A 14,561-nucleotide genomic window follows, 5' to 3' on the forward strand; every position below is an offset into this window, starting at 1 on the left:
TTAGGCTGAAGACTATAATGTTGTTTGACTCTGTGGCTCTCCTGATGGCTAGCCCTCTCTCCCATTTCTCCCTATTTATCCCCTTTTTCTGGGCCACAGTATTTAGAAGAGGCATTTTATTCCCATTCAAGAGAGTGGTCCGTATCTGGAATGAGCTGCCATAGGAAACTGTAGAAGTGGGCACATAACAACATTCAAAAATATTTGGATACATTTATGGATAAATGGGGCTTCAAGGGATATGGACCAATTGCGGGCAGGTAGGATTTGCCCAGAATGTCAAAAACTGGTCAGCAGGACTGGTTAGGCTGAAGACTATAATGTTGTTTGACTCTGTGGCTCTCCTGATGGCTAGCCCTCTCTCCCATTTCTCCCTATTTATCCCCTTTTTCTGGGCCACAGTAGGGCTTTCTAGAGTTGGCTCTCACCCACCCAACTCAATTCCTACATATTTCTCTTCATAAACTCTGAGAACAAAAAAAAAATGATATGTCAATTCAATAGTACAATGACCACATTGCAATTTCTAGGCCGATGTGTTTGTTGATTTGAAACACTACAACATATGAACTGAAAGTCTGAATGTAAGAAACAAAGCTTGAAGATCAGAATTGAATTTGACATTAATGATTTTAAACTTCTAGAGGTACACAGCATGGAGACAGATGCTTTGACCCAACGCATTCATGCCAAGCATGGTGTTTTCCTGAGCTAGTCCTATCTGCCTGACCTTGGCTCTAATCCTTTACTATCCATTTGCTTGTCTAAATGTCTTAAATTTACAATTGTACCTGCCTCTATTCACTTCCTCTGGCAATTCATTCCATGTAGCCATTATGTTCTGTGTGGAAAAAGTTGCCCCTTAAAACCCATTTAAATCTTTCCCCTCTCAACTTTAAACTGCTTCCCTGAGCTTTTGATACACTCACTTTGGGGGAAAAAAGACAATGACTATCCACTTTATCTATGCTCATCTGTAAGATTAACCCAGTGAAAATTGATGCAGTGTATATAATTCCTCCTTGTAACTTTTTCAATTTTAATATTTTCTGCAGATATTTCCAATAGATAGGTAAGCAGAACCGCACACAGTACACTAGGCACAGTCTTACCAACACCTATGCAACTGTAATATGACGTCCCAACTCGTACTCAAGTGTCTGACCAAGCTTGACAAACAACTTCTTCACTACCCTCTTTACCTGTGTCATCTTTTCCAGGGAAATAATTACTTTTACCCTAGGTCTCTCTCATTCCTTGGCCCATTTACCCAGCTGGTCCAGATCATGTTATCTTAAATAATCTTGTCCAGCACACTACCAATTGTGGTGTAATTGACAAACTTATGAATTATGCCACCTACACTCTCAACCCAAATTGCTAATATAGGTAACACACAAAGGGGACCCAGTATGTATGTATCCCTGTGGCATATCATTGGTCACAAGCTTCCAATATGAAAAGCATTTCTCCATTATCACTCTCTAATTCCCACTATCAAGGCAATTTTGCATCCAATTGTCCAGTTCACCCTGGATCCCATACGATTTAACTTTCTGGATCAGACTATCGTGCAGGACCTTGTCATAGGCCTCATGTAGACAGTGTCAACTTCCCTGTCCTCATCAGTCTTATTGGTCACATCTTCTAAAACTTCAATCAAGTTTGTGAATGTGAATTACCACACACAAAATTAACTTTTTAAAAAAATGTACAAATACTTGCTGATTATACATAATCAGTCCTTGCCTGTTCAAATTATAGTATTAAAACAGATGAGGCATGTAACAAAAGCTCTTCAAAGTGAAATGTTATCTCTATTTCTTTTTCTACTGAGACAGCCCAACAATTCAAGGTGAAAAATTTGGGAGTGAAAAGAATTTTAAAAAATGATACATTTTATAGAAGTAATATTCACACCTGGAAGCTGGAATATAAATTGCACCACTAATCATAAAAGTGAACTTCACCTACTGAAAATGTTTGTTATTTTGATGAGGATGAACATTTAGTTCAGTAAGCAAGCATCAATCCTTATAATGCTAATTGGGCAGCAGGTTGCTGTTAAGGGGAGCTGGCCAACACAAATATACTTAATGATGAAAATGTGAGAGGATGTAAATACAATGACAAATGAGTAATGCTCATATGTCCTACCCTTTACTGTTAAAGAGGCAGTGGTTTGTTGATCTCCAGAATAACAGGTATAGTCACCACCATCTTCAGGCTTTAGGCTATGAATAAGCAAATCAACACTTGATCCTTCTTGCTTCATTTCATACTTGTCACTTGGATGAAGTACCAAAGATCCCTTTCTCCATTTTACGGATGCTTCAGGATTATTAACCTCACAGTGAAGCGTGGCAGTGCCACCCTCTTCAATATCCTCATCCTTAAGTTCTTGTTTGAAAAGTTGTGGCAGCGCTATGGAGTAGCAAATTTTAGTATGATATTAATTAATCCACATACATTTTATTCTTGAATTTCCACACATAGAATTAGTGTGACCTGCTCCAAATAATTTTTGTAGGGAGAGCACCAACAATCAATTACATTATTTCCTCAAATATCCTTGGCCCCATCACACTTCAAAAAAAAACCGACGAATAAATAAAGTTTAAAAAAAAACCTACAAAAAGGAACAGTAACAGCTAATGAACAATTGAAGTCTGTGACGATATCAGAGAATCAAGCGATAGAACAGCAGGAGATTTCCAAATCGCTGAATAAAAGTGCATAAGGAAATCTGTTCCTAAAAATTGTCCATAAATCAATTTTTCTCATGCAATTTATTTTTCTAGTTTCTGATGCGTCAGAAATATCTGTTTTCAAAAGCTACCTATATTGCAAATATTCCCTATAATTCTTCATTTCATTGAATATTTTGTATGTTCATCAAACATAACACATAATTAAACTAATGAAACATTCACTGCATCCAATTGTTAATGAATGCAATGAAACATTTTATTATTATTACAACCTTGAAAATTTCTGGAAGAATTTCCATAAAGTCAGATTTCAATGTGAAGTCACTTGTAACCCAAGAAAGGAAGTGTGTAACAAATTATAGATTACAGAAATTAAAATAATTGGATAAGGATATAAAGCCCAAGTGGAGGGAAACCATGAATGATAGCTGCCAGAGACAGAACTGAGAAGTGTGAAAGTTTCCAAAGTCAAAGGGTATAGAATTTCTTGTAGATATTACCTGTTTAAATATCGAGAGAGTTTGAGAAATCAGTTAAAAAACACAGAATCTATAAATGAATAAAGGATCCAGTTTTAACAGAATTTTTAGGTCATGAAAGAGGAATCAGAATAGATTTGAAAAGTGAAAAAAAGGAGGGTTTCAGATTCAGAGAGTTAGTGTTGGAATTGGTCTACAGGCAGTATAATCTTCACTTCACATGGACAGCTATACAATGGGAAGGTAAATGGAGATATGGGAAAAATTTTATGCCAGAGCAAAAGACAAACTGTTGGAGGAACTCAACAGGTCAAGCAGCATCTATGAGGGAAAATGAATTATTGGCATTTTGGGTCAAGAGCTTGTATCAGAGACAAGGTTGGAGAGGAGAAATAGCTGGCATAAAGATGAGAGGAGGATGGGTGATACAAGGACCAGATTAGGATAAGTGGACCAAGAATGTTGTGGGAAAACAGGCAAAAGGCAAGTGCAGACATAATAGTGGAATTGGGAGAAAGAGACAAATGGGTGATAGGTCAAAGCAATCAGAGAACAAAAGGCAGATGGAGCAAGATGGGGGAAGGGGAGGGTGAAGGTCGAGTCAGAAGTTGGTGGTTGATAAATAAGGACAAAAAAGCTATGTTCTAAAATCTGATGTAAAACTATGATGATGGGAGCTATGAAAAGAAAGATGAAAGGAAGATGGAAGCAATGGATGAGGGGATCCAGTGGGGTGGTGTTAGTAGGTGGTTGAAACTAAGAGAGGGACAAAAGTGAGTGATGGGGGTGGTTGGGGGAGCATGGAAAAGGGAACAAAAAATGGGAGGACTGTATGCAGTTCAGAATGAGACAGAGGGGGAACACACGAAGTAAGGGTTACATGAAAATGGAAAATTCAATGTTCATGCTGTTAGGTTGCACACACCTAAGGCAGAATATAAGGTTTTGTTCCTTTAGTTTGTGTTCGACCTTATCCTGGAAGTGGAGAAAGCCAAAAAGAGATAGGTCCAGGTGAGAATAGGAAGGGGAATTAAAATGTCCTGCAACTAGGAGCTTGGATGCCATTTGTGGATAAAGTGAAGGTGCTCTGCAAACCAGCTGTTCTAGACTACACATGGTCTCAATGATGTAGAGGAGGCCATATTGGGAGTGCTGAATGCAGTGCACAAGGTCGGAGGAGGTATGTATGAACCTCTACTTCACCTGGAAGCCTGTCTAGATTCAGTCAGGGAAAGTCAGGAAATAAAATCCAGAGTATCATACAACACAGTACCAGGCCCTTTTCACCCACCATATCCAGACCAAATATAAACGAACAATCCTGTGGTAAACCACTGTATGTATATATTTACCTGTCTGGGCACACCCATTGGCCAACTACCTGTGGCTCCTCCCACAGGCTCCTGAATAAAGGTGACTGTCCCTCACCTCCTCCTCAGTTCGGGACAGTTGACCAGCAGGAATGTGGCCTTTATTCTATAGCGAATAAAAGTCTATCAGTTTTGTTCAACTTCAGTCTTTTGACTCATTGATGGTCCATCGATTTTATTCGCTATAGACTTGATAATGGAGCAGATCCTGAAGCCAGAGAAACAGGAAATCGACCCTCAATCGCCCGAGGCCTCTACCAACTTTGAACTTTGGCTGTGCTGTTTCAAAGAGTTTCTGTAGGCACCATGATCGGTCAGAGAATGAACAATTACAGGTACTGCATTCTCGAGTCAGGCTCCTGGTGTACTCGATGATCGGGGACTCCGCGTTGTATCCAGAGGCAATGGAAACATTGAAAGGCCAGTACCTGAGAAAAGTCAACGAGTTGTATGCCAGACACCTACTTGTGACTTGAAAACAGCTATCCGGGGAGTCAAATACCGAGTACCTTCGGGGCCTGCGAACGCGTGGACAGGCCTGCGAATGCCAGGCTGTGTCAGCTGCAGAATACACAGAGGACTGATTTTGGATGCTTATGTCACAGGCATCAGGTTCAATTACATCTGCCAGAGACAACTAGAGCAAGGTGAGCTCAGTCTGCAGAGGGTGGTCAAATTGGCAGGCACCCTGGAGGTGGCCCTCCAGAACATGGAGGCCTACTCAAATGACAATGTGGCCGCCTCGTGGTTAGGATGTGCTGCCACCATCACGTTTTGCCAGTGATCCAACCATGGAAGCCATACACCATGAGTGCCTAACACCGCCATGTCCCGCCAGTGACCGTACTCTGCAAGCACCCAAAGCACTACTTCTGCGGCCTGGTCAAGCACCCAAGGAAACATTGCCCTGCGAAAGACATGGTCTGCTCCAACTATGGGAAGAAAGAACACCATGCTAAAGTGTGCAGATCAAAACCAGTCCTCCCTAGCAGCACTGTGTGCAGGATGCCATCTCTGAGACCTGGCAGCACCGTGTGCGAGCCATGGGTGCCGCCATCTTGGATGCCACCATCTCCCAACTCAACACTTGAACTCTCTGACGTAGTGACAGGCAGCGATCCAACACTGGCTTCCATCACATTTGATCAGGGCAGTCCCCATCAACTCGCCAAATTGATTATGGACATTCAGGTAAACGGCTACGTGATGAGTTGCCTGTTCGATAGTGGGAACACGGATAGCTTCATCCACTCTGCAGTGTTACTCCATCGTTGTTAAGGCCAGTAAGCTAAAAGTCTCCTTGGCCTCAAGGTCACCTACAGCGAATGTCCACGGCTACTGTGTAGTGACTCTCACCATGAGGGGCACAGACTATAAAAACTTTAAACTTCTGGTGATGTCACAGCTCTGAGCTTCCGTGCTACTGGGATTGAATTTTCAATGTCACCTTAAAAGCGTGACGATAGTGTACGATGGGCCCCATTCACTCCTCATTGTCTGTAACCAGCAGTTTATGAATCATCCACTGTGCTCCACCAACCCTTCAGCCCCCTCCCCACCGCACACATCCAACAATCTGATCAGCCATCACTCACAACCTGCAGACTCTCAACCCTCACATTCACCCCCCCATCGCTGTTCGTAAACCTCACCCCAACTGTAAACCTGTTGCCATCAAAAGTACTGGGGACAGGAACTTCATTACGGCAGAAGTGCAGGGTCTCCTCGATGAGGGAATTATTGAGGGAATCAGTGGAATCATCAGTGCTTGGAGAGTACAAGTGGTTATAGTGAGGAATGGGGAGAAAAGCAGAATGGTCATCAACTACAGTCAGACCATTAACAGGTACACACAACTGGACACAAACCCTTTTCCACGTATATCTGATATGGTGAACCAAATCACACAATATCGGGTCTTCTCTACCATCGACCTAAAATCGGCATAGCACCAGCTCCCCCTCCAATATACCAGATTCGAGGGGGATGGCCGCCTCGTATCATTTCCTGAGAGTCATCAATGGGGTCTCAGTCTTCCAACGGGAAACAGACTACATGGTACATCAGTTCCAGCTGCAGGCCACATTTCTGTATCTCAACAACATCACCATCTACGGTCATGACCTGCAGGACCATAACACCAATCTTCAAAAATTCCTCCACAGTGCCAAGCTAAGTGTGTATTTCACACAACCCACCTTGCCATCCTCAGATGTGTTGTTGAGAACGGAGTCATTGGTCCTGGTCCTGAATGCATGTGCCCACTCTGAAACTCCCCCTCCCCCACAGCCTCAAGGTCCTGTTTTTTTTCTTATTATGCCCAGTGGGTCCCCAACAATGCAGACAAGCCCCACCCCCTTGTTAAATCCACCCCTTTCCCCCAAATATCAGAGGCCTGTGCATCCTTTAGTTGCATAAAGGCAGACATCGCCAAAGCCATGATGCATGCCATGGCTGAATCCATCCCATTCTAGGTGGAGAGCGATGCGTCAGACTTTGCTCTGGCTACCACATTTAACTAGGCTGGTAGACACTTCGCTTTCTTTTCCCATACCCTCCAAGGCCCCAAAATTTGACACTCCTCTATCGAGAAGGAGGCCCTAGCAATTGACAAGGTAGTACGGCACTGGAAGCGCTACCTGGCTGGGAAACAAGCAACATGCTATCTGACCAATGTTCAATAACCAACAGCGAGGTAAAATCAAGAATGACAAGATATTGCGGTGGAGAATTGAACTTTCTAACTACAATTATGATATCTTGTACTGGCCCAGGAAACTCAATGAGCCCCCACGTGCCCTATCCTGTAGAACCTGTGCCAGCACACAAATTAACTGCTTACAAACCCTTCACAATTATCTCTGCCACCCCAGAGTCACAAGGTTCTTCCACTTCGTCAAAGCCCGCAACCTGCCTACTTCATCGAAGAGATCAAGTCGATGACCATAAACTGCCAGGTCTGCACAGAATGCAAACCACACTTCTACTGGCCAAACAGAGCACAGTTGATAAAGGCCACCAGCCAGAGCCAATGCGACGATGATCACAGCAGAAAACCAAACCACCTGAAATACTTAATTTGTAATTGCAGTGTCAACACTTCACCTCACTGGACTCTTTAAAAACAAAGGGTGAATATGGTAAATCCATTTTTCCAATACTATGTCCGATGCTTTCAAAGTCCTGGTGATTCATGTATTGATAAAGTTATTTCTTAAATATTGTGCTTCCATAAGCATAAAACCTAACAATGGCAGTGAGTTCCAGATTCCAGATTGGAAGAGAAAAAAATGTCTTCTACAGATTCACTCTGAAGTTTCCACACTTTACCTTAAACCTCTAGAATCGACACCTTCGATATGGGGGAATGTAGATTAACTAATTATCTACCCGATCTACAAGTGGACATGGTGAAATTCTACAACATTTCACCAGTAGTATTAGTTGTCTTAAGAGGTTTAAAGGTGAGAAAGTCACCAAGGCCTGCTGAGATGTAGAGTACAAATTGAAATAATGGATATTAGTGAGCCTTAAAAGAGAAATGAGAAGCTTCTTTGTTTACAGGAGGACAGTAAGTGGGATATCTTTATTCAAGAAGTGTACTAGGTCAGTGAGACTAACATCAGTGGTTGGAATTGGTTAGGCATTGAAGCTGGGGGGGGGGGGAGAATGGGGGGGTATCTGCAACTTGAAACATTGGTCACAGCTTGAGTGATGTCCACAATTTTGGTTGCCACACCACTGGAATCCCACAATTGTACTGGAAAAGGTGCACAATAGATTCATTAGCTATTTATGAGGGGAGGCTGAGGTTATTTTTCTTGGCGGCTGAAGGAAGACCTCAGAGGTGTACAAAATGATGAGGCACAGATAGGGAAATAGCACTTTCCCCATAGGAGAGGTCTAAAATTAGAGAGCACAGATTTGGAGTAAGGTGTGAGAGGCCAGAGAACATCTGAGAAAGGAGGTAGTTGGACAACTGGAATCTGGAATATACTGATTGAGTACAATATTTATTAAATATCTGGAAAACCATGGCAGAGTAGGCTACAGGGAGAAATAAGTACCTGACCATTGCCTTTTTCCCTTTATTTTGCCTTCAACATTCTTTATATCCAGGGTTCTATGGATTTCTTTTACTTTTACCTTCAAACTCATTACAACATAAGTTTAGTAATAATTCACTCCCATAATTGTCAAATGTAGACTTAGCTGCAATAGTTTGTCCAAGTATAGGATATACTGCAAATACCATCTGAGAACACCTACATAAAATAACACATAAGCAGCAAGCTTCCCACCATTGGACCTGGTAAGGACAACTATAAAGCCAGTTGACAGGACTGACAATCCCTTTTATAGCTACAAGTGAAAAGACACAAAAGCCAATTATCAACGTTCCTGGCTTTACTGATTGGCAAACCTGACATTCACAAATATTCAATAACATGATGTGCTTAGTTTCTCCAGTAGTTTTGTGCACTGCTTTAGATTCCAGCATCTGCAGATTTTCTTGCTTAGCATCAGAAAATGTTTCCATTTATTATTTACCCCAAACAAGCTCATTTCAAAACACAATTGAATGATCATGAGAAATACATTAAGATGAAGGGTGCGAGTATTCATGATACTTCCAAGTCAATTTGTGATGTCTGAATGGCATTTTCCAAATTCTTTTTCAACAAGCTTACAAGTGAACAGATAAGTACATGAATGGTACTTATGGACATGTAACAAAAGCAGCATGAATTCATTATAAGCAATGAGTTTCATCCTACCTTTCACTTTTAAAATGGCTGAAGTTTGCTGATCTCCTGAATTACAAGAATATTCATCGGCATCTTCTGGTTTCAGGCTGTGAATTAACAGCTCAACATGGTGATCTCTTTGCTTGATTTCATACTTTTTACTTGGGTGAAGCAGCAGAGATCCTTTCCTCCATTTTACTGGAGCATTGGGTTTACTAATCAGACAGTGAAGAGAAGCAGTACTATCCTCTTCTACTTCTACATTCTGAAGTTCTTCTTTGAAAACTACAGGCAGTACTAAGAGAAAGGAATTTCAAAATTCATAATGATATATTGCATATAACATCCAATCAAGCATGCATTCCATTGAAATCAAGCACACCCCAGAACAATTCCATTCAGAAAATAATGCATTAACTTTCACCAATGATATTGTCTACGTAGGATTTTTCACACATTCACCAGATACAAAAGCAACAGGCTGACCAGGGTTAATTAATTTCATCTAGATTAACTCAGATGGCCAAACTTCTGCTTCAGTGGTGGAGTAAAGTTGGCGATTGTTCCTATTCTTGACATCTGTACCAGTACATGCACTGGTACAGATTCTTCAGCAAGCCTTGAAAGTCTTCCTTGCTGTGTCATCTGCAAACTTGCTGCTCCAATTTACCACCTTGCTATCGAGATCAGGGATGGGTAACCTTTTTTTTAAAAAAAAATCACATTCCACCTTAAATATTCCTTGTGTCGTAAGTGGAAAGAAAGGTCGAGACCCACTGCTATAGACCAATTTGTTACTGAAATATTTTGCTTGAAAAACATTGTCAATGCCATTTCATTTAGAGTTATGAAACCATGCACATGACAAGTCAATTAAGTACGATTAAAACAGTGGTTTTCAAACTTTTTCTTTCCATTCATATTCCACCTTATGCAATCCCTTACCAATCACAGAATACTTAAGGCATAGGAAATACTCAAGGCGGAATTTGAGTTTAAAAAAATATTGCACACTCCTGATCTAGATCATCAATTATAGATGAAAAACAACAATAGATTCTTCTATTGTACCTCAATTCTTGAGGCACACTACTAGTCACAGACCTCCAGTCAAAGACCACCATTCTCTGTCTTCTCCCATAGAGCCAATGTTGAATCTTGTTTACCACCTCATTGTGAATACCAAGTGACTGAACATTCCTGACTAACCTTCCATGTGGGACCTTGTTAAAAGCCTTACTGAAGTCCATCTGGAAAACATCCACAGCCTTTCTTTCATATATTAACCTCCTTGAAAAACACTAGTTTTGTTAAATATGACCTACTATGCACAAAGTCAGGTTGATTATCCCTAATCAGTCCCTGACTATCCAAATACTTGTATATCAGATTTCTTAGAACACCTTCCAATAACCTACTGTGACAGATTATAAATATGTTTTTGAAAGATAAATTGGAGCTGGTTTAGGTCACATACAAACACTTTAAAAACAGATCTTATTTAAAAACCTGGAGCTCTGCTCACGCTAGACAGGCCGGCTTCAAGAGCCTTTGCAAAAGGTTTGGAGATTCCCCAAGAGACTTCACTAAAGGATTGTTGTTTACAAAAAGGCAGCAGATGAAAGATCTCATCAGAACCGCAGGCTGTCTGGAGTTGAACTTGCTGTTCGAAGAGAGTCATGTGGTCTTGCAAGCAGAGAGAGTAAAACAGGCTTTTCTCAGAGAGAGAGAGAGAGAGAGAGAGAGAGAGAGAGAGAGAGAGAGAGAGAGAGAGAGAGGGAGAGAAAGAGAGAGAGAGAGGGGTGGTTCAGTTCTACAGTTTTACAGTCAGCAGCAGCAGCTGGGACTGGAACAGGACAAGCTGGAAAGCTTGTGGAAAAACCCCATTTAGAAGATGTGAGTGCTTAGTTTAGCCTGGTCAAAGTCCTTTTGGTTCATAAAGAGGTGAGGACTGGCTGCCTAATGTTTCACTTGAAATCATAGAAACAAAGAGGAACTCTGTGGTGACCTGAAAGAAAGAGGTTATTATTGTTAAACCTTGAAGGGGCAAGTTTTTTCGGCAAAGACACTTTAGTGGCTGATTGGAGGGAATCAGTTTGTGTGTGTCCAACAAGCAACGAATCTCTCTGAAACCAATAAGAACTTTCTTGAGCGGTAACCAATTACTTTTAAATACCAGAACTTGATGAAAATTCATAAATGTTAAATTCTGTACACAGTGTAAGAATTGCCTGATACCGGCTGAACTTGGAAGAGTGAGAAATGAGATTGAACTGTGAACCAAAGAACTTTTCTGAACTTAAACACATTGCATACATGTATGCTTAGAATTAGAAGGGGGTTGTTAGGTCAGTTAAGTTAAAGTATGATCCAGTTTTCAAGTTTAAAGATAATTAAAAGCAACTTTTGTTTAAGTAACCATTTGTCTTAGTGAATATCTATTGCTGCTGGGTTTTGGGGTCTTCTGAGCTTGTAACGCTACCTCCAACTAATTTAAGGCACACCAACCTATAATTTCTTGGTTTCTTTTGGAGCCTTTTTTAAACAATGGAGCAATACGAGCTACCCTTCAATCCTCCAGCATCTCACCTATGGCTGAGGATATGGTAAGTATATCTGCTAATGCCCCTGCAATTTCTACCCTTGCCTTCCTCAAGGTTTAAGGCAGGGGTGTCAAACTCAAATTCACAGAGGGGCAAAATTAAAAATTTGGACTAAGTCGTGGGCCAAACTAAATATTTATTGAAAATTTTCAACAACATCTGCATATTTTATCTTCTTTCAACATATGTAATGTTAAACTTTTTCTTATTAAAATAAATGTTTAATAATAGTTTTGGTTAAACTCTTTCCAGAAGAAGCATTAACAAATGAGAAATAAAATATTCAATAAATAATATTTCTCTATAACCTTTAAGCTCCTTTTAAATGTATTTTTTTTTCACAAGCTAACAAGTTAAAAAAAAACAACTTGCTTCAATGAAAATCCAATCTTTCAACTATGAACAGTCCAAAGTTAACCAAAGAAAATATTAATCCAAGCTTAGCTTGCTACACTGTGATTTACTCTGATGCACCTGGGTCTAAACCAGATATTTGGCATCTCTTCTTAGATGCAAGTTCATCAAACTCTGGGGTCAGAGTTTGCCTCCTACCTGTCTTGAAAGGTCCTATTTTCTGTCTTTCGATTGGCCATTTTTCGTAAGGGGCTTATTACATGTGAGTTAGGCGACAGGTCGCAGGTGCTAATGAAAGTTAAGAGAGGAGGTGGGGGCAATTAGCGGGCTGACGGGCCGGTGCCAACGCATTTGCAAAGCATTCTGGGATTTGTAGTATTAGCTGTGCATGCGCTATACTGGCGCGGCGGCCAGCAGGCCAGCTCTAATACATATTTGATATGATCTTGCGGGCCAAATATAATTATATCACGGGCCAAATTTGGCGCGCGGGCCTGAGTTTGACATGTGTGGTTTAAGGGGATTTAGCCTCCCCTGCCTGGCCCTGGGGATTTATCCACCTTTAATTTCTTTAATCTGTACAGGTTCCATGAGCTTAATATCCCTGGACTCTGCCAGTTTCTTTAATAAATACAGATGCAAAAAAAAATTAAGATCTCCTCCATCTATTCTAGCTCTATATATATCCGACCACTCTGATCTTCAAGACGACCAAATTTGTCCCTTGCTTTCCTTTTGCTCTTAATATACCTGTAAAACCTCTTAGGATTTTCCTTCACCTTCTCTGCCAAAGAAACCTCATATCTTCTTTTAGCTCTCCTGATTTCCCCTTAGGTTTTTTCCTGCATTTTTAAAAGTCCTCAATTACCTCATTTTCTCCTTGTTGCTTATGTTACAAGCCCAAAGGATCCGAAAACCCAGAAGCAATAGATATTCAACACGACAAATAGTTACGTAAACAAAAATTGTTTTTAATTATCTTTAAACATGAAAACAGAATCAAACTTTAACTTATCACTATTAACTTAACTAACTTAACAACCCCCTTCTAATTCTAAGCGCATATGTATGTAATGTGTATGTAAATCTATAAAAAGATTTTTGGTTCACAGTTCAATCTCATTCTTCCAAGTTCACTGGTTGCATGCAATTCTTATACTGTGCACAGAATTTAATATGTATAAAGTTCACCAGGCTTTGGTGCTTGAAAGGTTACCGCTCAGGAAGGTTCTTGTAGGTTTGCAGAGTGAGATGTGCAGTTCCAGGATTTCCACAACTGATGTACTACTATTAGTCACTTCAATGTCTTGCTGATTAAACTTGCCCCATCAGGGTTCAACAGATGATAACCTCTTTCTTTCGGACTACTAAAGAGATCCTTTCTGTTCCACTTATTCCAAGAGAAATATCAGACAGATTGCACTTCCAGCTATCCACCACTCTGAAGCTTCTCTTTGAGTTCCAACAAGCTGCTCCTGGCTTGTTACAGCTTTTTGTGTCACACACAGAACAATAGGAGTTAGTCTTCTGGTCCATCTGTTGTTTTAGGTAAACAATAACCTCTCAATGACCTTTGAGTGAGCACTTTGCACAAAGGTCAAAAGCTTTGCAAAAAGGTCCAAAACAGACAACCTGGCTCTGGTTGTTCATCCATGACAATAGTCCATGCATTTCATGACATCATTTCAATTAGCATCTACTTTCTCCATAGTTTCTGTAAAGTCACTGAATATGAATTCTTCAGTATTTCAAATAAGATCCATTTTAAAGTGTGTGTATTTAACCTACTCCAATTTTACCAATTAATCTCCCAAAAACATTCCCAAATATCCCATCACACTTATATCTTATATCAATCATATCCCAAATACACCTAAAAAATCAAGGTTCCATAAGCCAGTTAACTTTGCCTTAAATAGTTACAGGAACATAAAAACTCTGTACACTCAATATTTCATTTTTGAAGACCTTCCACTAACCAAGTAAATCCTTGCCAGAAAACAACCTAGCCCAATACCAACTATTTAGATCCTTCCTCATTTCCTCAAAATTAGCCTTTCTCCAATTTAGGTTCACAATTTTTTTTTTTTTTTTTAATTTTTTACTTTTCACACCATAAACCACATTAACCATGGTACATACTTTTTCCTTTTCAAATATATACAGTGCCACTTTCTCCCCCCCTCCCTCCTCCCATCCCACCCTCCCTACCTCCCCCCTCCCGTCCATTTAAAGTACAAAATCTGGGATACATTAAACCAGTCAAACAATGTTGTCATTCAATAAAAATAAACAA

At 40.4% G+C, this 14,561-nt stretch overlaps 1 protein-coding gene across 14 annotated transcripts in view; it reads right to left on the reverse strand.

Annotated features, from left to right (window-relative positions):
• LOC138751919 (obscurin-like) overlaps window positions 1-14,561 on the reverse strand; it is a 755,203-nt gene that overhangs the window by 404,952 nt on the left and 335,690 nt on the right. For 13 of the 14 annotated variants that reach the window (XM_069914884.1, XM_069914878.1, XM_069914879.1 and 10 more), the window contains 2 exons: window positions 9,339-9,605; window positions 2,158-2,424 (listed from right to left, as the gene is read on the reverse strand). In XM_069914884.1, coding sequence (XP_069770985.1) covers window positions 2,158-2,424; window positions 9,339-9,605 — 534 coding nt within the window. The remainder of the gene's footprint in view (window positions 1-2,157; window positions 2,425-9,338; window positions 9,606-14,561) is intronic. The other variant, XM_069914882.1, reaches the window with a different exon arrangement.

The sequence above is a fragment of the Narcine bancroftii genome, chromosome 1 (genome assembly GCF_036971445.1).
Source record: "Narcine bancroftii isolate sNarBan1 chromosome 1, sNarBan1.hap1, whole genome shotgun sequence".
In the NCBI taxonomy this organism is placed as follows: Eukaryota; Metazoa; Chordata; class Chondrichthyes; order Torpediniformes; family Narcinidae; genus Narcine; species Narcine bancroftii.